We start from the raw sequence: 27246 nt of genomic DNA on the forward strand, positions 1-27246 counted from the left end.
CATACCATCAGGTAATGCGGTTCCCTAATGACGCCGGTATAATTGAAGAAGTCTATGGCGATCAGATCATGTCAAAACAGTGCTTCGCCACAGCAAATGGAAGCCGAGCTGCCAAAGGATACGTTCATTCGGTGGAAGAACCAGAGAACAATGAACTATTCGCGGACGTCGGCAAAGAGGCTGATCAGAAAGCGGTGGAAGACTTGGTGGAGGTAAAAATAGATGAGAAGAACCCGGATAAGTTCTTCTTGCTTGGCTCATCTTTGTCCAGCGCTGAGAGATTAGAGGTCTTGGAATTCTTGACCTCTAATATCGAAGTGTTTGCCTGGACACCTTACGACATGCCAGGCATTGATCCAAACTTCATTAGTCACCAACTCAATGTCCACCCATCCGCCAGACCAGTCATTCAACGCACACGCAGATCGGCACTCCACCACGCCGAAATAGTGGCAGAAGAGGTAGGCAACCTACTGGAGGCAGGAGCAATAAGGGAAGTGCACTACCCAAGATGGATCTCCAACACCGTCGTAGTGCCAAAAAAGAATGGTAAATGGCGTGTCTGCGTCGACTACAAAACAGTCAACAAGGCGTGCCCAAAAGATAGCTTCCCTCTACCAAGGATAGATCAACTGGTGGACCTAACGGCAGGACATAACCGACTTAGCTTTTTGGATGCATACAGAGGCTACCACCAGATCGCCATGCATGAACCAGACCAGGAGGTCACTTCCTTCACAACACCAAGGGGGTTATATTGCTACAAGGTCATGCCCTTTGGCCTAAAGAACGCAGGGGCGACATTCCAAAGGATGGTCACCAAGATGTTTGAACCATTGTTAGGCAGAACAATGGAGGCGTACATCGACGACATGGTGGTCAAAAGCAAGGATGAGAATGACCATCTGAAAGACTTAGGCGAGATGTTCCAGATCCTGAAGAAACACAAGCTACGCCTCAATGCGTCCAAATGCGCATTCGGAGTTGGATCTGGCAAATTCTTGGGCTTCCTGGTGACCAACCGAGGTATAGAAGCCGACCCCTCTCAGATCAAAGCGATCCAGGAGTTGGAGAGACCAAACTCAGCCAAAGAAGTGCAGCATCTTACTGGTATGGCGGCTGCACTCAACCGGTTCATAAGCAGATCGTCGGACAGACTACGACCGTTCTTCCAAGCTTTAAAGGCCAAGTTTGAGTGGGATGAAGAATGCGACCGAGCTCTGGAAAGCTTGAAGGGATACATGTCTTCCCCACCACTACTTGTTACTCCAGTACCTGGTGAAGAACTCTTTTTGTACCTAGCAGTCTCTCAACACGCAGTCAGCGCAGTGTTGGTTCGTGCAGAAGGAATACAACACTTGCCCATCTTTTATGTCAGCAAGACATTGTTGGGAGCCGAAACAAGGTACTTACCATTAGAGAAACTAGCATTAGCATTAATGATGGCATCCAGGAAATTGGCGCACTACTTTCATGCCCACACCATAGTCGTCCTCACGGCCTTTCCATTAAAAGCTCTGTTTGAAAGGGCGAACTTCAGTGGGCGAATTTTGAAATGGGCAGTAGAGTTGGGACAATTCGATATCAAGTTCCAACCAAAGACCGCAATAAAAGCTCAATCTTTGGCAGACTTCGTCGCAGAGTTTACTCCTGGAAGTCATCATATCTGCCCAGTCGACCTGACTGACTCAACCGAACTAGGGACGGAAGTTGACGCCGGAATAGCGCAACCCCTAGTGAAAGGTAGTCCGTCGACCGAACTAGAGACGGAAGTTGACGCCGGAATAGCGCAACCCCTAGTGGAAAGTAGTCCATCAAGCACAAAGGCAGACCACATTAAGGACGACAAGGAGGAGCCAAACAAAGGCTCACCAGCAGTTCAAACAGAGGACGAAGGGCAGACAGCCAATATGGACTTTGAAGAAAACACCATCCTTGACCCCACGGCATCATCTGACCCTTCCACCTGCTGGAAACTATTCGTTGGAGAGATGTGGAAGCTCTTTGTGGATGGAGCATCCAACCGACATGGTGCAGGGCTTGGCATAGTCCTCATCTCTCCAGACGGCCTGGTAATAGAGCAAGCAATCAACCTTGGCTTCCCAGCATCCAACAATGAAGCGGAGTATGAGGCGCTTCTCGCAGGACTCAAGTCAGCACACTTCATGAAAGCAACCGAACTATTGGTGTACAGTGACTCACTACTGGTGGTAAACCAAATTTCTGGCGAATACGAAGCAAAGGATGACAGAATGGCCAAGTACCAAGAGCTAGTCAGAACGGAGATGAAGAAGTTTGATGTGGTAAGGATAGAACAAATTGGCAGGGAGGAAAACAGCCGAGCGGACGAGCTAGCAGGCCTTGCCTCAATGGCAGATACATCAATCCCTCATCCATTACTCGTCGACTTCTTACCAAGACCAAGCATAGAAGACCCCGAAGCAGAAGAAGTATGTTGCGCAGAATTAGGCCCTTCTTGGATGGATCCCATCATCCTGTTCTTGAAAGACGGCATCCTACCAGAAGAGAAAAAAGAAGCCAACAGAATAAGGGCAAAGTCACAACGATTTTGGCTATCTCCATCTTTGGCACTATATAAGAAGTCGTTCTCTGGGCCTTACCTCAAGTGCGTTCATCCCAGCAAAGTAGAAGCATTCCTGTTCGAAATACATGAAGGGGTATGTGGAAGTCATCAAGGGGGAAGGTCGCTCGCCTACAGGGCTATTTCACAAGGATATTGGTGGCCATATATGCAAGCAGACTCAGAGAAATACGTGAAGAAGTGTGAAAAATGCCAGAAATTCGCACACCAAATACATCAACCAGCAAGAGAACTCCTACCTTTAACTAGCCCATGGCCTTTCGCAATGTGGGGCTTAGACATAGTAGGACCACTTCCAACAGCACCCGGAGGCAGAAAATTCTTTCTCGCAGCAACAGACTACTTCACAAAGTGGGTAGAAGCAGAAGCATTGGCGTCAATCAAAGAAAAAGATGTGAAGAAGTTTGTTTGGCAAAATATTATCACTCGGTTTGGCATACCAAAAGCACTGATCTCAGACAATGGAACTCAGTTCGACGGCAGAATCTTCAGAAGCTTTTGTGAAGAATACAAGATAGAGTTCTACAATTCCACACCGGCGTATCCTCAAGCAAATGGGCAGGCTGAAGCATCAAATAAAGTCGTCTTGGATGGACTAAAGAAAAGGCTAGAGAAAGCAAAAGGCAAGTGGGCGGATGAACTTCCTCATGTTTTATGGGCTTACCGCACCACACCTCGGCGATCAACTGGAGAAACACCATTTTCCTTAGCCTATGGCATGGAAGCAGTGATCCCACTAGAAGTTGGCCTTCCCACAATTCGAAGTGAAAATTTTGATCCAGACTTAAATGGAGAAGCCATAGCCTTAGAACTCAACCTTGCAGAAGAAAGAAGAGAAAGAGCGTTGGTCCACATCGCCGCATACCAACGAGAATTAATCAAAAAATACAGCAAAAAGGTTCATCCAAGACAATTCAAAATTGGCGATTGGGTATTGCGCAAAGTAATGGGAAACACCTTGGTCCCAGGAGACGGCAAGTTAGGCCCAAATTGGGAAGGTCCTTATAAGGTGGTTGGGTTAGCCGGCAAAGGAGCATACCACCTAGAAGACAAGGATGGCAAGGCAATCCCTAGGCCATGGAATACGGCCAATCTCAAGATATTTTACTTTTAGCTTTTCTCTTTCGAACATTATGTAATTTTCTCTTCCTTCAATAAAATGAGGTTCTTTTTAGCACAGATTACTCTTTGTAAAAGTTAGCTTTCAAGACTAAGTATATTACAAGCATTCCATCCTAAGTTAGCCGGAAAAACAAACTTAGAGGTTGGCTGGATTAAAACAACACCCTTCCTAAGCCCAGAATAAGGATCCAGGCTGCAGGACATTTGGTCGGAATAACCAAATACTAGAAGTTAGCTGGAAAAACTAACTTCAATAGTTGGCTGGAATAAACCAACTCTTGTTACTCTTCAGCTGAAGTAAGTGTAAAGCTGAAGAGTGGTTGGCTGGAATAAACCAACTCTTGTTACTCTTCAGCTGAAGTAAGTGTAAAGCTGAAGGGTGGTTGGCTGGAATAAACCAACACTTTGTACTCCTTAGCCAAAGTAAGGGCATGACTAAGGAGTGCTTGGCTGGAATAAACCAACTCTTGTTACTCTTCAGCCGAAGTAAGTGTGAGGCTGAAGAGTGGTGGGCTGGAATAAACCAACTCTTGTTACTCTTCAGCCGAAGTAAGTGTGAGGCTGAAAAATGGTTGGCTGGAATAAACCAACACTTTGTACTCCTTAGCCAAAGTAAGTGCATGACTAAGGAGTGGTTGGCTGGAAAAAACCAACTCTTGTTACTCTTCAGCCGAAGTAAGTGTGAGGCTGAAGAATGGTTGGCTGGAATAAACCAACTCTTGTTACTCTTCAGCCGAAGTAAGTGTGAGGCTGAAGAGTGGTTGGCTGGAATAAACCAACTCTTGTTACTCTTCAGCCGAAGTAAGTGTGAGGCTGAAGAGTGGTTGGCTGGAATAAACCAACTCTTGTTACTCTTCAGCCGAAGTAAATGTGAGGCTGAAGAGTGGTTGGCTGGAATAAACCAACTCTTGTTACTCTTCAGCCGAAGTAAGTGCAAGGCTGAAGAGTGGTTGGCTGGATTAAACCAACACTTAGTACTCCTCAGCCGAAGTAATTATATCGGCTAAAGAGTGGTTGGCTGGTAAGTATAGTTTAACCAACCAAAAACCGAAATAACACTTGGAGTAATAGAAGACATTACAAATGCAAGCATACACACAATAACCGGAATAAGAGAAGTAAAATTTTCATTGCAAGAGAAGTCATTACAAGGGGGCTTAGTTCGGTTACAAAGAAAAGAGTACAAATTTAAGAGAAAAGTTCATCTATCTCGGCATCAAAGGCAGCATCAGTGTCAGCTGGAAGACCGGTTTCTGGCGGCAGGACTCCTTCAGTCACAACAGTGGTATCGACCGGAGCCACAGTTTCATTTGGCCGTTCAATAGTCAGATCTTCCACTCTGGACTCGGGCCGATCCATCTGATCCACATTCACAACCGAAGTATCCCCAGGGGCAGAGTCTTCATCAGAATCTTCATCGTCTGAGCCCTCAAGGAACTGCTGTTGCATGGCCGTGGCATATTCCATCAAGGAGCTAGGTATGAAGTAGGCTGGAGGGTTGAAAACCTCGGTCTGAGGATCATGACTGAGCTTCTCAACGGCTCCCCTCCAGCCGCACTTAAAGAAAAGATCCTTGGCAGCATTACATTGTTGGGCGTAAGCGTCCTCTGCTCTCTTGAAGCCCTGCTGGTCAGCCTGTTTTACCTTCTCCTTTATTTCGGCATCCTTCTTTCTTTCAAGTTTTAGCAACTCGCGCAAGTACTTGTCCTTCAGCACAATGGCAGTCTTTTGCTTTTCGGCCTCGGCCGAACTAACCATTCCGATCAAGCGACCGACCTCACCTCGGAGTTCGGCCATTTCCTTTCTGGCCGACTCTAGTTCGGCCGATTTCGTCTCTGCCTCGGCCGCCGCTTGCCTTGTCACTTTCCTCAGCTCCAGTACTCTCATGTGGGTGATTTGGTTCTTTTGAATGGCCTGACAAAGCAAACAACTTCCCTTTAACCGAAGAAAGAGTTAAAAAGAAAAAGAAACATAAACAGAAAAGCAACCGAAGTCACTAACCAGAATCATGGATTTAGTAGCAGACCGGATGGACTTCAGCTCGGTGGTTAACTGTTTTTGGTGATGTTCCATGTCTTTGGGCAGACACACGCTCTTGGCCAGGTTGATGGCCAACAGGTGGTCTTTCTCAGCAACGACCGAGTCTGTGTCTAGAATGACTCGGTCGTTGAAGGTTAGTTTCGGTGCCCAGCAGCCGATAGTTCGGTCGGAAGACTCCGGTTGGGGGCTCGGTGGTAAGCTCGGCTGAATAGGAGTTTCTTCATCAATCAGAACTCGTTCGGGTTCGGAAGTTCGGGCACGTTTGGTTCGGCGGGAAGAGGATGGCTGTTGGGAAGGAAGGGCGACAACAGCAGGTTGCGGTTGGCTGGGAGGCGCCACTTCGGGCCTAGCTGTTTCGGTAAGAAGGGCCCTGACCCTGCTCCTTTTCGCCATCTCTTCTTCTGCGGTTAGAGGGACAAGTCTTATCTCGGGCAAAGTTGGGTCCGGTTCCGGTGCCTCTTCAAGAAGGAAGTCAGTCACCTTTGCCTTCCGTCGACCGCTGTAACGGTAGGTCGGTTCGAAATTTAGAAGCTTGGCCCAATCCCTTTCTTTAACCCGAAAAGCGGCTCGCAAGACTCCAAGGTTAGGATAGCTATACAGGGAATGGAGATGGGCAAAATCTGCAAAAAAGAGAGAAGTGTTAGTTCGGCTGACAGACTAAACAACCGAGATAACTTACAAAGCAGAAGACCGAAGTAAAATTACCAGGCTCTCCCATTTTCCAATTTATAAGTCGGCCAGGAATTTGAGCTTGAAAATCCTCAAAGTTCCCAGAGACCCAAAAGAAATCGTCATCGTTAAGATCTTTGTCCGGAGTGTGCTTGATTATCTTCTCTCGGCGGCGGCGAATTCTAAGGTAGTAGACCCACCCAGCATTCTGTGAGCCGATAGAGTATTGATGAAAGATCTCGGCTAGACCAAGATTCAGTCCGGTTTGGTGGTTTAATGCGGCTATCCCCATGATAATACGGTATGTATTGGTGGATAGTTGGGTGGGACATAACCTAGTCTGTCTAAGAAATTCGCAGATTAGCGGTTGGACAGGAAACCGTAGTCCGGTCTCTATTATGGATTGAAGGGTAAAAGGCACAAAGCCTTCATTGTTCTAGGGGGTAGCATCTTTTTTGGCCAACGCCAGATGGACATCATCAGGAATCTGGTAATCTTGCCTAAATTCGGCCAGGCCACCAGGGGTTTCGACTAAATATCTATACTTACCCATTTATTGTATAATTTATGAATAAATTATTTCGGTACCAAAACTAGGCTCAGTAGCTCGGTTGAGCACACGCGGGAGTGCCTGGGCAACCTAAGTCTGCAAAGTAGAAAACAAAGGGGTTAAGCACAGATCGTTGGACCGCGCTACAAATTATAAGTAAGATATACAAATCCTACTTCGGTTTAGCGGGCTGATTCTACCTCGGCTCATCAGAAGGTTTCTTAGCTCGGTGTCGAGCAGTTTAGACCGGTTTAACGTCTAGGGGCAGCTTTCTGAGTTCGGTCTAAAAATCTAAGAAAGCTGGTTTAGTCCCAAGGCCTAAATCGGTTGCGATGTGAGGAAAGTTACTCCGGCTGAGCCCCTAGGGGCGGCTTTCTGAGTTCGGTTTAAGAACTAAGAAAGCCGGCTTGGCCCCAAAATCTTAGCTCGGTTATAGACCGAAGTACCTAGTTCGGTATGAGCAAGCTTGTTCGGTGATCCTATCTTGGCTAGAGTGGGTCAGAAGAAACTACTGATATTCCTACAAGTTCTAGTCCGGTTATGTTCTGAATCTATTCACATACATGACACAAACAGTATCCAAGTTCGGTCGGGACGTGATTCTGGATCAAAATCGAAATTTTTTCTCTAGGGTATATGACATATACATAGAGTTCTAATAGTTTCTCCGTAAAAGTACAAAAGCGAATCAGAAATGGACAAACTGTTTTCAAAAAACATACAGAGCATGGAAAGCAAAGTACGAAGACAAAGAAAGCAAGAAGGATAGGCTTGCTTACCTGTATAAGAGAGAAGCTAGAGATGGAGGCGGTGGCAGCAATGGAGGCACGTACACAGCAAACTCAAAGACTCAGGAAGCAAGGGAGAAGAGAAAGTGAAGAATAGAAGGTGAAGTGATTCAAGAAAGAGAAAGGCTGTTTTGTGAAAAGGGAGAGAGAAAAAAGGCGGCAAAAAGAGGCGGGAATTGTACGAAATTTCTGCAGGACGGCGTAACAGTTGGCCACGGCTTATCAGAACCTGCCACGTGTCACTGGAATGGGAAGCGTTACAGACGCTATGATTGAAGAGACGTTTTTGACCGGACAAGACGGGGCCCGGAGTAAAATTAGCTCGGCTTGAAAGTTCAAGAGTTTTTAGTCCGGCCGGAAAAGCTTCGAAACGACGCCAGCTCGGCTGTTGGACAGGTAATCCCAATCATGCTATGCAGATGGAATTAAGGGGCAATTGAAAGGGTAATTTTTGGGAAAGAATTGGGCCGAGCTGTGAGTTGGGCCCTGCGGCCCAAAGTGTGAAGGAATCGATAAAAAGCCGTAGTGTAACTTCGGCCCATAGAGGTGAGATTACTCCGGCTCAGAGAAGAAATAGTTACTTCGGCCTAAGGAAGAATAAAGCTACTCCGGTCGGAGGCAACTTGGAGTTAGGCCGGTCTCAGAATTAGTCCGGTCGCGATATGTACAGGGAAGGCTGGTTTCGGGATTAGTCCGGTCGTCACATACTATGGTTAGGTCGGTCAGAACTTGTTACTGGGAAGGTTGACCTAAGCACACCAAGGTTGAACAAGGGCAGCCGAAGTAATGAGTTAGAGGAGAAGACCGAGCTAAGGATAGTTCGGCCTTGTATGTGGCTCAGCAGAGCCAGTGTTATTTCGGTCGTGTTATAGTTCGGCCATGAAGAAAACCATCCCACTTGGTTTAAGCAGTGGGGAGGGTGTAAAAGGATAAGCATTATCCTTAGGAGAATGAATCCTAGGAGGACTCTGCATGGAGAAGTGCAAGTCCTACTAGGATTGTGCCACGGGAAACTTATAAAAGCTCACAAGCATCACCTTGGAGGAGGTAATTGAACACAATCTTTCTGAGAACTTAGAGCTTTGTCTATTTGTCAAGTTTTCTGACTTAGGCATCGGAGAGGTTTCCGGCACACACCCGCCGGCTAGCTCACGTTTGTGTTTTCAGGTGACAAAGCGACGTCGTACGGAGGAGCGTGGACTTGGTCAGCAGGATTATACGAGGAGAATTATTTCCTCCCCGTACACACCTAAAAGTAAAAAATTTATTAAAAAAATCTTTTAAAAATCCACTAAATACCAAAAATACAAAAAAAAATAAAAGTATTCAATTCATCTCACCTCGTTTTTCTTTTCTATTTTTTTTTTCCCCACTTCCCTAAACAAATACTAGAACGAAACATAATGTAAGAATTCATAGGTTTTGTGATTAGGAGCTAGGGTCAGAAAAATAATATTATCTCTTGAGGTGGTTAATTACATTTTGCGATCATTGGATGCTATCAATCATAACTTTATCATAATTAGTCGCAACAAAATCACAAAAATATATAACTTTGCTCACAAAAAAATCATAATTTTTTAATGTTTATAGCATATAACTATAAAATTCATTACGCAATCACAATAATTTGTAATTTGAATCACATGAAGTACCCCTCTGAAAAAAAAAAAAAAAAAAAAAATCAAATGAGGTAGTATTGTATCGTGAATTTTATCAAAGTGGTTTATGCGTTGACTGACTGATTAGAAAATGGTAAATTACAAATACATTTTTTGGGATATATTTAAAATATAAATTGCTTCCGGTGTTTTAAAAAACTACAAATACACCTTTGTTAGGATTTTTTATTTAACATAATTAACTAAAAAAAATAAAATTCTTAACTACTCTCATACAATATAATAAAATTACATAAATTGTTAATTGAAATAAATTTTTAATACCATTAAAAACTGTTAATTAACTTAATGATTTATTAATAAAAGAGTTAATTTGTTATGAAATTAGAAATCTCATGAAGCGGGATGAAATTTCTAAAAAAAAAAAATAGAGACAATTCGTATTTTAAATAAATCTCAAATAATGTATTTATAATTTACCAAATTAGAAAATTTTTGGTAGGTACCCAATTAGAAAATTGATACTTCTAAAAACTCATAAAACGTATGACAGTCATACCTTTTCATTAAAGAGGGGTTGTGGTTTGGAAATTTCTTCTTTTGCTTTAGATCCACAAATGCTGTAGAAACTCTTCAAATTATACAAACTTCGAAGAAGAAGAGAACACAATTCACGAAAAATGAGAGGCTTATCGGGAGGCCCTCCTTCCTTATTAGCTACTACTATTGCTTTCAATCTGTAGCAATCGCCTATACGTAGATGTCGGAGACGCGGTAGGTTCCAAAAGGATTCATTCTCTTCTTGTTGGACTGGAAGTTTTAATTGTTTGTCCCCTATTATCCCTGATATGCTTGTTACAAGTTCGATTGTCAAGCCCTCCAAGGCAGGGAATGCCACCTGCAAAATTTAATAGATCAAACTCACTTTTTTTTCAAAAAAAATTTACGCATACAAAAGTATATTTGACTTTTCCAATCAGAGCAACGAAATGGATCTATTATTTGGTATCATTATGATGCTGCATTTTCATGAATCCTATCAAAGTTGTAATCATCACTTCAAATATATGTTAAACATAATTGCGTCTTTTTACCAAGTTTCTTGATTCCTGTACTACTATCAGTATGAGTATCTCCACTATAATTTGCATAAATTTGGTAGACAAATATTTAATATATTTCATTTTTTAAATTCCTCAACTTATATATAGGGTGGGTCTGTGATTGACTTTTTTTTAATTATTTTTTTAATTCATAACAAATAATTTTTTGACTTTTAATTTTTGTAACCAAAATGAATTTTTTTTAAAGTCTCCAAATGCCCACTTATTAGTGATAGAGAAACAACCTCATTATAATTTTGGGATTGGAAAGGGTTGTTCAATATGAAGTAGAAAATTAGCCTCGTTTGGAAACATATTATTTTAATAATTTTTTGATTTTTTACAAAAAAATATACAGAAAAAGTAGAGAGTGTGATGTAACAACTTATAGTGACTTTTTAGCTTTTTGACTAAAATCTAAGATATACTCTATCTATATCAAATTGTTTGTTTATTTTTTTACAATTGTGTACCTTAATCGAGTAAATAATATATTTTTATAAATTCAACTTTTTTCCACAAATTAAAATATATCAATTAATTCATGTAGATAAAGTTTTCAAAATCATTGAAAAAAATAAGAAAATATAGACTATTTTTTGAGATGTTTGAAATTGTGAAAATAGAACAATTTAAAACTAGGGGAGTAACAAAAAAATGTGTAAATAACGTTAAGAGGAAAAACATCTTAGTTACTCTTAGTTAATTTTGCGTTAGACAATTTTTTATTTATTTATTTATTTTTTAATTTTGAGTCTCTAATAGTGGCTTAGTTAGTTTTATTTTATATTTTGTCAATTGATAAAAGATTAATTACAAATATGAAAATAATTGCATCAATTTGAACAATTTTATTTTATTTTATTTTATATTTTGCCAATTGATCAATTTGAACAATTATAATCCAAAAACTCAACTCAACAAATTACATCAATTTGTTTGGAAACCTTAATTTTTAGCTAATAACCTATCAAATCATTTTCTCTACTTCACTACATGTCCTTTTATAAAAAAAAATTAATTCTCAAACACTTAACAAATACCACTAAAAAAACCCAAAAGCAAGAAAGTAAGAAACAACTTAAGCCCAACAAATACCACAGTAAAAAGCCCATAATGGAAACAAAAAATAACAATATAGTGATGGAGAGATAATCAATCTGTCTTTGGTAAAAATTAACACCCTTAGCTTTCCAGACCAGAGTAAAAATTCTATTTTGTACTTCAATATACTTTAATTGACGATTTATTATCAGATGTGCAATACATTGTGCTTTCCCAATCTAAAAAAAAAAACCTTCCTGACTAGAGTAAAAATTTAGTGTAACAGTGATACTGATGACGTGGTATCGCCAACAAATAATAAATGTGCATTATGTAAAGGATCAACTCAACAATTACCTTGCCACATATACATAGAGGGTAAAAGATAATAAATAATTAGTTGTGGATACCAGTGACATGGTATCACCCTTATATTCAAATTTTTTTCTCCCCATATAGAATTATAAAAAAATGATCAATTCAACTAGTCTAGTTAATTAGACTACAATATATAAGAGTTTTAGAGACCAAATTTTTTTATCTTTAAAAGTGAAAATTTTGTTGTAAAAGACATTTAGGGACAAATTTCTATCGTTGTGAGGATAGTCGCTAATAAATAGACTTTTAGGGACAAAATAATTTGATTTCAAGATGGTTTATTTTTTTAGACAAAAAAAATTGGTCCTAAAAGGATAATAATTTATTAATGTCCAATTTTCATTACTAAAAATATAATGACAACACTTTTCGCAACAAAAATATTTGATCCCCAAAAAATTATCTTGTCCCTAAATTTTGATCTCTAAAACCTTAATTTTCTGTAGTGTTAGGCTTAATTAATTACCCCTTAATTATTTTACAAACACTGAGACGTGTAGTCGACTGAAATTGAGTTATAAGTTCAAACTTGTATTTTATTCTTACTAATGTAAGATTGTTGGCTAGATAGTGTAATAATTTTTGTTATTTGATTTTTCGCGTAAAATTGTACATTTTATACAATTCCTTTACTTTTAACATAAGATTCATGCATATACAATGGCATATTAATTAATTATCACACTCACACACCCTCCAATTTGCTATTAAGCAAGTCCAGTGGCATGAAATTAATAAACAAACCAATAATTTTTTTTCTCAAATTTAATTTCGAAGGATTCAAAATGAATGAACGAATCATTTACAGACTTCTTTCTCTTTTTCTTTTTCTTTTTAAAATTAATTTGCATTTGATGTTATATTTTTGGATAAGAAGAAGATTCTTGGTTTAGTTCTTGAGGAAACTTACTAAACTATAATCACAATAATTACAATATAGTATTCGAACTCTTCACTCATGCTATAAATTGACCTTTGAAAGAAAAGAACAACTTCATCAAATGACAAAAAATAAAACATGTCATTGTAAATATTGTTCTTAATAAGTGCTTATGATTCATAGTCTCCAAATTGAAGTTTAAACAGAGTTCATAATTCTATTATCAAATTGTTAGTGTATATATTATGTTAGTGTATATATTTAGTATAATGTATTTACAATACACCTACCACACCTTCCACACTACTGCCAATGTATTCTCTCTTATATATAGGAGCTCTTTGTACACAATTCATACATAAGATTTTCAACATTATAATCTTCTCTCTCTTTCTCTCTTTCTCTATACATGAAACTAACATGGTATCAGAGCTATGAATTTTCTCTTCACTCTTTTCTTTTGTTTATCACCAGAATACATCTTGTTGTGTCTAGTACTTCCTTTTGAATACTGATTACACACTATCAAGCTCTCTACATATTTTTCCTCTAACCATACCATCATCTTGCTCAGAATCGCCTCACGATTCCAACACCACCACACCCATCATCAAAGGGCCTCTCACGTGCCGCCTCCGTCACCACATGTCATTGCATTCCGTTGCCACTCGCCAACGCGCCTCCATGCGCGTCTCTGTGATCGCTGACGTCAGCCCTAAACATTCCACACCATCATGGATCGCTTCGACTCTGCTCATCCCATTTCAGTACTCCTTGATGGATCTAATTATGTTCTCTGGGCCCAGGCCATGTCTAGAATTCTGAAAGGCCGCAAATTATGGCGTATTATTACTGGGGATATACCTAAACCTACAAAGGGGGCTGAGGAACTTGCAGCCAGTTTTGCCGATTGCTTGGAAGACTGGGACAGCAAAAATTATCAGATCATCACTTGGTTTCGAAATACCTTTGTCACATCTATCAGTCTTCAGCTCGGTCGCTTTCAACTTGACTCAGTTGCTACCCCTGCTAAAGATATTTGGGACTTTCTCAAAGAACAGTATCAAACTATTGGACCTGCACATCAGTATCAGCTTCAGAGTCACCTCCATCGCATGCGACAGGAGCCTGGTCAGTCTATTAATGATTTTTTGTCTCAAATATATTTTGTATGCGATCAGCTTGCTCTTTCTAAACCTCTCTGGCCTCATTCTGAAGATGCTGATTTATTTATTGAGTATCGCAATCAGCAATGGTTGGTTCAATTTCTCATGGCTCTCACCCCTTATTTTGAGCCAGTACGTGTATCTCTCCTGCATCGCACTCCCTTGCCTTCTCTTGAGCAAGCAATATCTGAACTTTTATATGAGGAAACTCGTCTTGGTCCTTCTTCTATTCCACATACAGACTCCGTTCTTGCCACTCCTTAGATACGGAGCTCCTCTTCTCTCCTACAGCCTCCTCAATACAGTTATTGTCAGAATCGCGGGCTCCCTTCTGCTCATCTTCTGGTTCACTGTTTAGTCCGATCTTGCTGCTACTGTTACAAAATTGCCCCCGGCCATCTCCAGCAAGATTTTTTTCGTAATCCATCACGTGCATCCTCTACTGGCCAATCCTCTCGTGGATCTCACTCACGGGGACGTTCTCAACATTCGAGGAATCAGTCTCGGTCTATGCCTACCCAACACACTACTGCTGCTGCTTCTGAGGACTTATCCTCATCTGATCCTTTGAATCTTTCCACCTCGGTCTTCTCTCAAACAGATGTTGAAACCCTAATTAAACAGTTTCTTTCCACTTTTGGTACTCTTTTTTCTACTACTTTGTCTGTCACCTCAGGTACATCTTCCTGGTATTTTGATTTTGCATGTTGTAACCATATGACTTCTGACTCTATTATTTTTTCTTCCACATCTTCTCCTCTTCATCTTCCTTCTATACATACTGCTGATGGTTCTTTTATGTCTGTGAGTCATATTGGTTCTGTCTCTACATCTCACTTGTCCTTATCCCATGTCTATCTTATTCCTGCTCTCACTTTAAACCTTATTTCCATTAGTCAATTATGTAAACATGGTCTAACTGTCACATTTTCTGCTCATGGTTGTTTGGTGCAGGACCCTTGGACAGGATAGACCCTTGGGATCGGTCGTAAGCATGGACGTCTCTACGAGTTCATTCAGCTTCATGTTCCAGTCTCCACTCCATTGGCTGCCCATACGTCTACTTCCTCTGTCTCTACATTATCACCTTTTAATCTTTGGCATTGTCGGTTAGGTCATATTTCTGTTAATCTATTAAAATCTTTAATTTCTAGTAGTCAGTTAGGTCATTTCTCTTCAGATACTTTGGATTGTGTTTCTTGTAAACTTGCCAAACAACCGATTTTGTCCTTTAATAACAGTACTTTTGTTTCTTGCGCTCCTTTTGATCTTATACATTCTGATATTTGGGGCCCATCTCCTACACCCACCATGGGGGGAGCACGCTATTTTGTTATTTTTGTTGATGATTTTTCTCGTTATACTTGGATTTCTTATGAAAAATCGTTCAGAACTCAAACAACTTTATTACAATTTTGCCAAAATGGTTCAAACGCAATTTTCCAAAACTATAAAAATCTTCTATTCTGATAATGCTATGGAATACAGGGATTCTGACTTTTTATCTTTTCTTCAACGTCATGGTACTCAGCTTCATCATTCTTGTGCAGTACGTCCCAACAAAATGGGCGTGCTGAACGAAAACATAGGCATATTCTTGATACTACTCGGGCTCTTCCCTTTTCTTCCTCTTGTCCTGAAAAATTTTGAGGGAAAGCTGCTCTTACTGTAGTTTACACCATCAATTATGTTCCAACCCCAGTCCTTCATAATCACACACCCTATGAGCGATTATATGGTACCTCTCCCTCTTACATTGCTCTTCGGGTCTTTGGGTCCGCATGTTTTGTTCTTCTCCAACCTCATGAATTCACCAAACTAGAACCTCGTTCTCGTCTATGTTGTTTTCTGGGATATGGTATTGAACATAAAGGTTATCGATGTTGGGATCCGATTTCTAAACGTTTTCGTATCTCTCGCCACGTAGTCTTTTGGGAACATAAAATGTTTGCCTCCCTCTCTTCCTTTCACTTATCTTCTCCAGATTCCACTCTCCACTTTATTGATCCCCCTATAGATTTATTTCCAGCTGATTTTGATGCAGGTCTTCCTTCTCCAGACACGTCATTGCTTCCGTCTGGTCCCATCGAGCTTGTTCTCCCTGATGGTTCTCATGATATCTCTGTGGCTCCCTCGCATCTTGCTGCGTCTTTACCCTCACCTCTTTAGCCTCCTTCTTCCAGTCGTCCACAAAGGGTAACACAACCAAATGTTCGTCTTCGTGATTATATTGTTGGTTCTACTGCCTTTTCTACTTATGAGCCTTCCTCCTATCGTGAAGCCTGTTCTAACCCTTTTTGGCAGCAAGCTATGACTGATGAATTACAAGCCTTAGACACAACTCATACTTGGAATATTGTTGATTTTCCCCTTGGTAAGACTGCGATCGGGTGTAAATGGGTCTATAAAATCAAGACTCATTCTGATGGATCTATTGAGCGCTACAAAGTTCGTTTGGTTGCCCGGGGATTCACACAAGAATATGATGTTGATTATGAAGAGACTTTTGCTCTTGTTGCTCGTCTCACTTCTGTCCGTAGCTTGATTGCTGTTGATGCTACTCGTAATTGGGGCCTTTTTCAAATGGATGTAAAAAATGCTTTCCTCAATGGTGATCTTCTTGAGGAAGTTTATATGCAACCTTCTCCTAGGTCTACTATTCTGACCCATAAAGTCTACAAACTGCAACGAGCCTTATCTGGACTCAAGCAAGCTCCTCGTGCTTGGTTTGCTAAGTTTAGTGCTACTATCCATGACTTTGGCTTTACTTCTAGCCCCTATGACTCAGCTTTATTTATTCGCACTACTGCTCAAGGCACTACTCTCCTTCTTCTATATGTGGATGATATGATTATCACCAGAGATGGTGAGGCTAGTATTCTTCACCTCAAACAGTTTCTTAGCCAACACTTTGAGATAAAGGATCTTGGTACTCTCAATTATTTCTTGGGTCTTGAAATCTCTCATGATTCATCTGGCTATTTTCTCTCTCAAGCCATATATGCTTCTGATCTTCTCACTCAAGCTGCACTTACTGATTGCAAAACTGCTTCTACTCCCATTGATCCTCAGACTCGTCTTACTCCTCTTGATGGCACTCTTCTTCCTGATACTACCCTTTACCGGCAGTTGGTGGGCAGTCTTATCTATCTTATTGTTACTCGACCTGATCTTTCATATGCTGTCCATATTGTCAATCAGTATATGTTAGCTCCTCGCACACCTCATTATGCTGCCCTGCTTCGCAATCTTCGTTATCTCAAGGGTACTCTATTTCATGGTCTTCATTATTCCTCTCTATCTTCTCTTAAGCTTCATGCTTATTCTGATGCTGATTAGGCTGGGGATCTCACTGACTGCTCGCTCTAGTACTGAGGCCGAATATCGAGCTCTTGCAGATACTACACAGGAACTTCTATGGCTCCGCTGGCTTCTTACTGATATGGGTGTCGCTTCTGCTGATGCGACCTCTCTCTACTATGACAACCAAAGTGCCATTCAAATTGCTCATAATGATGTTTTCCACGATCGTACTAAACATATTGAGATCGACTGTCATTTTATCCACCATCATGTTATTCGTGGCACAGTCCAACTCCATTCTATTGCCTCTGCTGATCAGCTTGCTGATATCTTCACCAAGGCTCATCCCCCTGGTCGTTTCAGTGCCTTAGTTTCCAAACTCATGTTGGTTGATATCTATCCACCTTGAGTTTGAGGGAGGCTGTGAGTGTATATATTCTGTTAGTGTATATATTTGGTATAATGTATTTACAATACACTTACCATACTTACTACGCCTACCACAACCACTACACCTACTATACCTACCATACCTACTACACTACTACCAATGTATTATCTCCTATATATAGGTGCTCTTTGTACACAATTCATACATAAGATACTACACTACTACCAATGTATTATCTCCTATATATAGGAGCTCTTTGTACACAATTCATACATAAGATTTACAACATTATAATCTTCTCTCTCTTTCTCTACACATGAAACTAACACAAATATTGTCTTGGGTTTAGGATAAATTTTTTTTTGTTCTGATACCAAATGTTTTAAGGTGTTGTTTTTAAAAGCTTAAACAATTATGTTATATTTAGATCTAGAATTTAAAAATGAAAGTATTTGTACTTGTTCATTTTTTCTATACAAAAAAGAAAAAAATATATAGATATATTGGAGAGCTATTTATTTTTCTTTATATTTTCAACAAAAGTAAAAACATTCGGTTCATCTCACTTAGTTTTTCTTCTCTAATTTTATTATTTTTTATTTTCACTTCCCTAAACAAATCCTACAACCAAACATAACCTAAGAATTCATAGGTTTTGTGATTAGGATCTATGGTCAGAGAATAATATTATTTCCGCGAGGTGATTAATTTTATGTCTAATGTTTCCGTTTCAAAATCTACTTTAATTAGGTTTCAACTCAAGATCTTTCGGGTGCTATTAATCTTATTTTGGTTGGGAATGAATAAAGGGAAATTTTTCATGCACACTCCGTACCATATTTCATAACTTTACCATATTTAATCGTAATAAAATCACAAAAATACATAAGTTTGTTCATCCAAAAAAAAAATTTTAGTTTTTTTAATGTTTATTATATAACCACAAAATTCAATAATAACTAACACTACAAAAATTAGTATACTTCCTTACGATTAAAGGAAATATGAGTAGAAAATTTTTAATAATAAATCTTTGAACTCAAAAAAATTGAACTAGAAATTTATCCAAAATGAAGATAGCTGGCTTAGATTCAACTTATGTGTTGTGGATTCATATATAAAATGCATTTAGACATTTATTAAAGTTTTTGAGTAAATTTATGGGGTAAATATTATAGATATGTAGCACTATCGAATTGTTAATCACATGGTAGTATTGATACCTCTAAAAACTCATAAAACGTGTGACAGTCATACCTTTTCATTAAAGAGGGGTTGTGGTTTGGAAATTTCTTCTTCTGCTTTAGATCCACAAATGCTGTAGAAACTTTTCAGATTGTTCAAACCCCTAAGAAATAGATAATGCAGGTCACGAAAAATGAGAGGCTTATCGTGGGCCCCTCCTTCCTTATTAGCTACTACTATTGCTTTCAATTCGAAGCAATTGACTATACGTAGATCTCGGAGACGCGGTAGGTTCCAAAAGGATTCATTCTCTTCTTGTTGGACTGGGAGTTTTAATTGTTTGTCTCCTATTATCCCTGATATGTTTCTTACCCAATCGATTGTCAAGCCCTCCAAGGCAGGGAACGCCACCTGCAAAATTTAATAGATCAAACTTACTTTTTAAAATTAATTTGCATTTGATGTTGTATTTTTGGATAAGAAAAAGATTCTTTGTTTAGTTCTTGAAGAAACCCATTAAACTGTAATCACAATAATTGCAATCTTGTATTCAAACTCTTTGCTCATGCTGTAAATTTGCCTTTGAAAAAAAAAAAAAAAAAAAAACTTCATCAAATGACAAATAAAATAAAATGTGTCATTGTAAATATTGTTCTTAATAAGGGCTTATGATTCATCAGTCTCCAAATTCCTGTTTAAACAGAGTTTATCATTCTATTATCAAATATTGTCTTGGGTTTAGGATAATTTTTTTTTCTTCATTCTGATACCAACTGTTTTAAGGCCTTGTTTTTAAAAGCTTAAACAATTATGTTATATTTGGATCTAGAATTTAGAAATGAAAATATTTATACTTGTTCATTTTTTTATTTTTCTTTTGGCATAAAAAAGGGAAAAAAAACATATAGATATATTGGAGAGCTATTTATTTTTCTTTATATTTTCAACAAAAGTAAGAACATTTGGTTCATCTCACTTAAGTTTTTCTTTTCTTATCTTTTTATTTTTTATTTTCACTTCCCTAAACAAATCCTACAACCAAGCGTACCCTAAGAATTTATAGGCTTTGTGATTAGGATCTAGGGTCAGAAAATAATATTATCTCCATGAGGTGGTTAATTAATTTTATGTCTAATATTTCTGTTTCAGAATTCATAGGCATTGTGATTAGGACCTAGGGTCAGAAAATAATATTATCTCCATGAGGTGGTTAATTAATTTTATGTCTAATGTTTCGATTTCAAAATATATTTTAATTAGGTTTCAATTCAAGATCTTTTGGGTGCTATTAATCTTATTTTGGTTGGAAATGAATAAAGGAAAATTTTTCATACACACTCCGAACCATATTTCATAACTTTACCATATTTAATAGTAATAAAATCACAACAAAACATACGTTTGTTCATCCAAAAAAAAAAATCTTAGTTTTTTTAATGTTTATAATATAACCACAAAATTCAATAATAACTAACCCTACAAAAATCAGTATACTTCCTTACGATTAAAGGTAATATGGGTAGAAGATTTTTAATAATAAATCTTTGAACTCAAAAAAATTGAACTAGAAATTTATCCAAAATGAAGATAGCTGGCTTAAATTCAACTTATGTGTTGTGGATTCATATATAAAATGCATTTAGACATTTATTAAAGTTTTTGAGTAAATTTGTGGGGTAAATATTATAGATATGTAGCACTATCGAATTGTTAATCACATGGTAGTATTGATACCTTTAAAAATTCATAAAACGTGTGACAGTCATACCTTTTCATTAAAGAGGGATTGTGGTTTGAAAATTTCTTCTTCTGCTTTAGATCCACAAGTGCTGTAGAAACTTTTCAAATTGTTCAAACCCCTAAGAAATAGAGAATGCAGGTCACGAAAAATGAGAGGCTTATCGTGGCCCCCTCCTTCCTTATTAGCTACTACTATTGCTTTCAATTTGGAGCAACCAACTATACTCAGATCCCGAAGACGCGGTAGGTTCCAAAAGGATTCATTCTCTTCTTGTTGGACTGGGAGTTTTAATTGTTTGTCCCCTATTATCCCTGATATGTTTCCTACACATTCGGTTGTCAAGCCCTCCAAGGCAGGGAATGCCACCTGCAAAATTTAATAGATCAAACTTATGTTCTTTCAGTAATCAAGCATTTCCAAATCAACAGAAAAAGTTACAACAAAACAAACCTTTTCACAAAAGAGAGGTCGTGAAGGGTTAGAATTGTTTGCCTCTGTTGTTGAAGTGTTTTTCATACTCGAATAGAAGCTTCTAAGGTTGGGTAAGTTCTTTAACACCATTTTTTTTAAATGATGAAAAATAATTTCCTCTTCGTCTCCTTGTCTTTCATTTCTAATAATATCTTCCATATCCTCACAGTGACTTATTTCTAGACGTTGGAGTTGCTCCAAACCTCTTGCAATGGAGTATGTGAAGAGAAATTTAAATTGACAATTTTTAACATGCAATTCACACAAGTTACAAAAAGAACCTGGCAGAATTTGTGGTTGAGATTTTAGAAACTGTAATTCAGAAAATCCCGTTCCATCTTCGCCGGGAAACAGAACCTTGTCCATACCTTTAAGCTTAAGTATCTCAAGGTTCCTTAAACTCCCAAATATAGCTATGTCTGTCATCAGTGGACCGCCATTTAGACATAACATCCGAAGCTTAACTAATGTTGGAAGTGATGATGGGAGGTTCGTTATAGGCATTTGACTCAGATCTAGGACTTCAAGATTGTTTTCCATTCCATTGAAAAAATTGTTTGGAAAATCTGTTGGTGAGTCATTGCTGCACTGTAACACCAATGTATGGAGTCCTCTACATTCCAACTCATTAGGAAACTCGTGAATTTTTGCAGTGAACCTTAATGAGATTGCCGAGTAACGTTCATACCTGCCTTTCTCTGGCCACTTTTCGATACCATGTTTTACTAGATATCTTTTCTCATCTTCGGCGATCGATATAGCGACATCCCGGATAATATCATGCATTTTGACCACACTTTCATTTCTGCCATCTAACAACAAACAAGATGTTTTGAGGACATCAACCATCGCAAGTACTCTATCTCTTACTTCATCAAATATATTCAGGTTTTGATCAAGTAACCTCATCCCAATGCTATATCTCACCAATTCGTCAATTGAAATCTCAGCATCTTCCTTAAACAAAGAGCAAAGCAAGAAGCATGACCGTGCATCCTTGGGCTTTAGATGATCATAGCTCCATTTTAATGAGATTAACAAATTTTGATCGATATCCGCAATTTCTTCTATCTTGCAATTTTTAAGTTGTCGGAGTGCATCTTTCCACGCATGCTCTGCCTTGCCTTTTAATGCTGCTGCAACTGCACGTATAGCAACTGGCAAGCCTCCACATTTGTCACACACTTCCTTTGATTCAGAAGGGATTTCAGAGTCCACAGAAATTTCAGCCACCTTCGTAAATAGGCTCCATGCTTCTGTCTTTGTTAACACATGAATCGGGAAATTTTTTAGTTCACTAGACTTTTGCATCATTTTGCACACACGTTGTTTCCGTGTAGTTATCACAACTTTGCAGCCCATATCACTACCTGTTGTAAAAGGAATTCCAATATCTGGCAAGTTAAGTGGCTCGTTGTTACCACTATCTGTAGTTGGAATTCCAATATCTGCCAAGTCAAGTGGCTCCCAAACGTCGTCCAATATTACAAGGTTTTTTTGCCCATTCCTCAGTCTATTCAATAGTTGACCTGCTCGTCCATACTCATCTAGCTTTAGTCCCAATTGACTTGCCAGTTCACCTTGAACTTTTTCCTTTTCCACAGCTTTGGACACAGTTGTCATTGCGACGGAATGAAAAAGCCCATTTCTCTTTGCTAGTTGGCGAACCTCTTCCACCATTGTCGTCTTGCCAACACCGCCTGGTCCGTAAATGCCAATCATTTTAATGCTAGGATCTTTCAACGATCTTATGATCTCCTCGAAGATGTGTTTCCTTGAATCAAATGCTTCATACTTTGCAGAGAATGTGAATCCAGCGTCTGGAAGAGGTGCGCGGTGTGACACTGGGCATGTCATAAACTTGGCGCCCTCCTCTTTTAGGATAATAACACGAGCAGTCTTCTTTTTGGACTCCTTGCCTAGCTGGTAACGCCAACGAATATTTGGACACGAGCATTTGAAGCAGGACCTGTTTTCCCTTACCATGTCTAGTAGAAACACCTGGACTTCTGCTTTCATCCCATATGCGGACATTAGCCACTTCCAAACATCATTCTCAACGATTCCTGCATCATCCCTGGCTCTGTGGGCACTTCCATCGATCCTTCTCCACTCATCATCAAGTCCATCAATTTCATCTTCAAGTTTTTGAATGTTCTTCTTATAGTGAATCACATAGCCAACGTGAGACCAGCCAGCTTTGCAGGTTTTTATGACACCGTCCGAACATAATATTTTAAAGATGTCGCCCACACCAATACTCATTTTTGTATTATATTTTTTCCCTCCTTTCCTTTTGGTCTCTTTTCTCTCAATTTCTGAAAACAAAAGGGCACAACGTTGATAATTGGAAGAAAAAAAAAAAGAACATGAGGTTTTAGCTTCAGGAGTTCATTTTTTCTTTTGGGCCCTGCTTTTCAAAGAAAAAAACCAGAAGCTTTGCTTGCCAAATTTCCTGATTCTCACTTGGTTTGATTCCTCATTTGAGAACTTGGTTATTTTAGTTGACATTTTAATTATTTTAGCTTGATTAAAAAAATTATGTTTGAGATGATAGTTGACTTTTTTTTAGATGATTTGATGATTGTAAAACAAAAAATAAAATGATTATAGTTTAGATGTGACATTTTGTTTTATTACTTATTTTAGTCTATTTAGACTTGTTTGGAAGGACTAAATTGACTAAATAAGTACAAAAAGACAAAACAGACTAGTTTAGTTAATAAGACAAAATGTCACATCAAACTATAATTATTTTACTTCTTCTTTCACAACCATCACATCCAAACTTTAAAATAAATAAAAAAAAACAAAAAGTTTTTTCCAAATGGAGCTAAGCCAGGCTAAATTAGACAAAAAGTTAGTCTAAATTAGCTTTTCTCAAACGAAGACTTTGTCTTTATTGACTATTTTAACTAAAGATAGATTCAATTTTTAATTCAGCTCAAAACCAAAGATAAATATGTCAGTAAACACCCCTAAAAATGATAGATAAATCTCACTTATACACGTCACTGATTGCATAAAATACACAAAAAAAGTGAAGCAAAATAGTGAAGCTAATGCAGTGATAAATAACATATCTACATAGGAGGCTATTTTCGTCATTTACTAATAAATGTTTTCTAGCACTTTAGAAATAATTTTTGTGATTTGAGAAGGGTCGGTGATATTTTTTTGGTAATTCATTTTTTACTATTTTATATAATTTTAGTTAGCTTTAAATTAATTTTACAGTTTGTAATGGTAGATCTAGAAAGCAAACAAATAATTGGAGAGAATGTGGTAATGCATTTAACCTGTAGCCTGTAGGTGATCTTTTTCAGATAAGATAATGAGGGGAGTAGAAGATGCTCAACTCTGTTGTAGTTAATTGTTACAACTGCATAAGATGAGTTTGACGCTCAATGGGAGGGGAAGCTAAGCCACTAGTTCAACTTTAATTAATGAGGATATTGAACAAAAAAACTACCTTGGAAAAATGTGAGAGTAGTTCAACGGTCAAAAACATGCAGCTCTACTAAACTAACCCTCTTCTGGAACTCTGCTATAACTTCAAGAAAAGTAAGCTTAACAAAATAAACAAATAAATAATCAAGAAGAAAAAATAAAAATGAACATATCAAGAAGTTATTGGTTGAAAGGATAATTTGTTATCATGACATAGAGAGAGAAAGGTGAGTATGTAGTTTCAAGTTAATCCCAAGGTGGTCAAGACCTGGGTATAGGGTGTATTCTCTAGGTAAATTATTGGATATTCTTGGAGGATCGCGTGCTTATATTTCTTCACTAATCATCATTTATCATATCTCCTCATATTCCTTAATCACCTAACACAAAATTATAAGTCTTACATTCTCCATCAATCATAATATCCTGGAGCACCACGTAGCCGTGCTCCATAGGAGTATCCAATAACTTCTTGTAGTCTCTCTATTCAACAATTTTCTTTTTGTAATTTTCCCTATAATTATTGGGCTCTTAAATCATGAGACAGCAATGCACCTTGTCTCTAATAATAAATTGATTGGAGGATGAGATTCGATGACGAATAGCCTTGCCTCTGCTCTGTGGAACAAATTGAAAAATACACGTACAATAAGCTATAATTAATTTAACAAAGATAAAATGTTAAGTATACAGGAGGAAGTTCATACATTAGTTGATATTTGTTTGATGAAACAGAAGGAACTGCATTAGTTTGACATTATTATACTCATATACAAACAAAAATTATGTGTTATGTTATTGGTCTATAACCCATTAATATATTTTTATGGGTAAATTACACTGAGCTGCTGGGATGTTGTCGATCTTTAACATTAAAGTTGCTCTGGGCTGCTGCTGGGATGGAGTTGGGGTTGTACAACTGTATCATGCAGGGCTGGTTGCATCTGTTATGGGATGGTTCTGTTCTTTGTTGGTATGGTTTGTTGGGATCTGGGATCCCGCCCAAGACCTTATAGAAATCATTGCAAGCAGAAAAACACACCCACACACAAGGAGACACAATATTTTACGTGGTTCGGCCCAATGCCTACGTCCACGGGAGAGTAACCGGTTATCACTATACCAATGAGGAGATTACAGAAAGATTACAATAGAGGAGGAGCTCACACTCTCCTCACTCAGCCACTCTCCCGTCTCCCTCGCTCACACCGAGGGAGACGGTCTCTCCGCCTCACATCTCTCGCACTCTTTGTTGTCTCACGGTTTGCTCACATTTTGCTCTCTCCTCTCAACCTCCATTTATAGGTGAGGGAGTAGGTGGGAGAGCCTTTGGGCAGCCTCCATCCTTGACTCTTCAAGATGGTTGGTGGCCTTCCATTGTTGACCAAGGTGTGTTCCCATGGAAGAGCATCACCTCCTTCACATGGGGTGAATTCAACAAATCACCCCCTCAACCCATGTGAGGTGATCCACTGCACACACTGCTGCTAATCTTGTCACGCCCAAATTCAACATAGTCTGCATCTCTTCACTGAGACACTGCATCCCCTGAAGCTAGAGATAAAACACCAGAGATACAAGAGGAGGAGGGAATCCGACATCCTCAACTCAACTCACACCACTCTCTGATTTGGAGAGAGCCACTGCTCCTATCTCCCACAGATCTCTTCCATGCTTCCTGTCTCGGATGTCTATACCTGCTATGCTTGAACTTGCGCAACCAAGATATCCGACACCCCCTGATTGGATGTCCTGCACCCCCTGCTGGAATGCCCTTGACTGTCATGCATTACCTCGCAGGACCAGTCATTGGAGCAATAGAAAACTCGTTGTTTGTCTCATCAACGTCCTCTGTCTTCTTTGCTCGGAGCTTTTCCTCTGAACTTTCAGCCTTTGCCCTCTGCACTTCTGAACAACCTCCTGGCGTTTCCACATACGCTTGTTGTCTGTGCCTTTGCAATCCCTGATTTGCTGTCCAGTAGATTGATGGTTGACAGTAGCTCCATCTGTCAAAGCATCGTCAGCTATGCAATTCCTTGCATAGTGCCCGTACCTATGGCTTCTGGTCTCCTTGCGTCGAGCTCGCCTGAGAGATCCGCATCAACTCTATCCTCCACTGCCATGGAACTAAAGAAACCACCATAGAGAAATAAGACTTGCCACTCCTTGGCACGCACTCTTGCGTTTTACCTATCTCAATTTCTCTGTCTGGAAGTTCCTGTGAACTGTCAACAACCCGCTGCTGCACACTCTTCTCGCGCCTCTGTACGACACTCTAGCGTACCCTTGCACTGTTGCACGTCTGCAATTGTACTTCTGCGCTTAGTATGCTCCTCTGCAACTATTGTTCTACATGTCAACATACCATTAGTACCTTCTCGTATACAGTAGCTCCAACAGCCACAGTATTTCCCTGAGCCTGTACTGGTTGCCAAATCATCTATCCGTCGATGAATGGTCTTCTCTTTTGATTGAACCAGATCCTCCGATCACCTCAACAACCAGGAAAGTTCCCAGGAAAGACTGGTGGGGTCACAACCGGTCCCACTTAAGAACCAGTCTCCTTAGACAGTGTCTTTTTGACAGAACTTTCCTAGACCTTTGATCTTGAGATAATCATGTCTGCAAACCTCTGATCGCCCCTGACCAATCCTGATCTCCCTCGATCTGCTATTTGATCAAGCCTGATCTCCTTCGATCTGCCATTTGATCAAGCCTGATCTCCTCTGGTCTTCAATGAT

The 27246-nt window shown here is 39.1% G+C and overlaps 2 protein-coding genes across 7 annotated transcripts in view; both read right to left on the minus strand.

The window, feature by feature from the left end:
• The window catches only part of LOC145788939 (putative disease resistance protein At5g63020), a 143750-nt gene that overhangs the window by 113383 nt on the left and 3121 nt on the right, over positions 1 to 27246 (minus strand). The gene's annotated exons all lie outside the window — the stretch shown is intronic.
• The window catches only part of LOC114262109 (uncharacterized), a 44910-nt gene that overhangs the window by 7722 nt on the left and 9942 nt on the right, over positions 1 to 27246 (minus strand). For 5 of the 6 annotated variants that reach the window (XM_082883892.1, XM_082883896.1, XM_082883895.1 and 2 more), the window contains 7 exons: positions 25061 to 25123; positions 24528 to 24599; positions 24355 to 24437; positions 21035 to 23373; positions 20612 to 20950; positions 18916 to 19254; positions 9953 to 10291 (listed from right to left, as the gene is read on the minus strand). In XM_082883892.1, coding sequence (XP_082740018.1) covers positions 9953 to 10291; positions 18916 to 19254; positions 20612 to 20950; positions 21035 to 23320 — 3303 coding nt within the window. In that variant the 5' untranslated portion in view covers positions 23321 to 23373; positions 24355 to 24437; positions 24528 to 24599; positions 25061 to 25123. The remainder of the gene's footprint in view (positions 1 to 9952; positions 10292 to 18915; positions 19255 to 20611; positions 20951 to 21034; positions 23374 to 24354; positions 24438 to 24527; positions 24600 to 25060; positions 25124 to 27246) is intronic. The other variant, XM_082883897.1, reaches the window with a different exon arrangement.

This window comes from Camellia sinensis, chromosome 8 (genome assembly GCF_055761805.1).
Source record: "Camellia sinensis isolate YWXY chromosome 8, ASM5576180v1, whole genome shotgun sequence".
Lineage (NCBI taxonomy): Eukaryota > Viridiplantae > Streptophyta > Magnoliopsida > Ericales > Theaceae > Camellia > Camellia sinensis.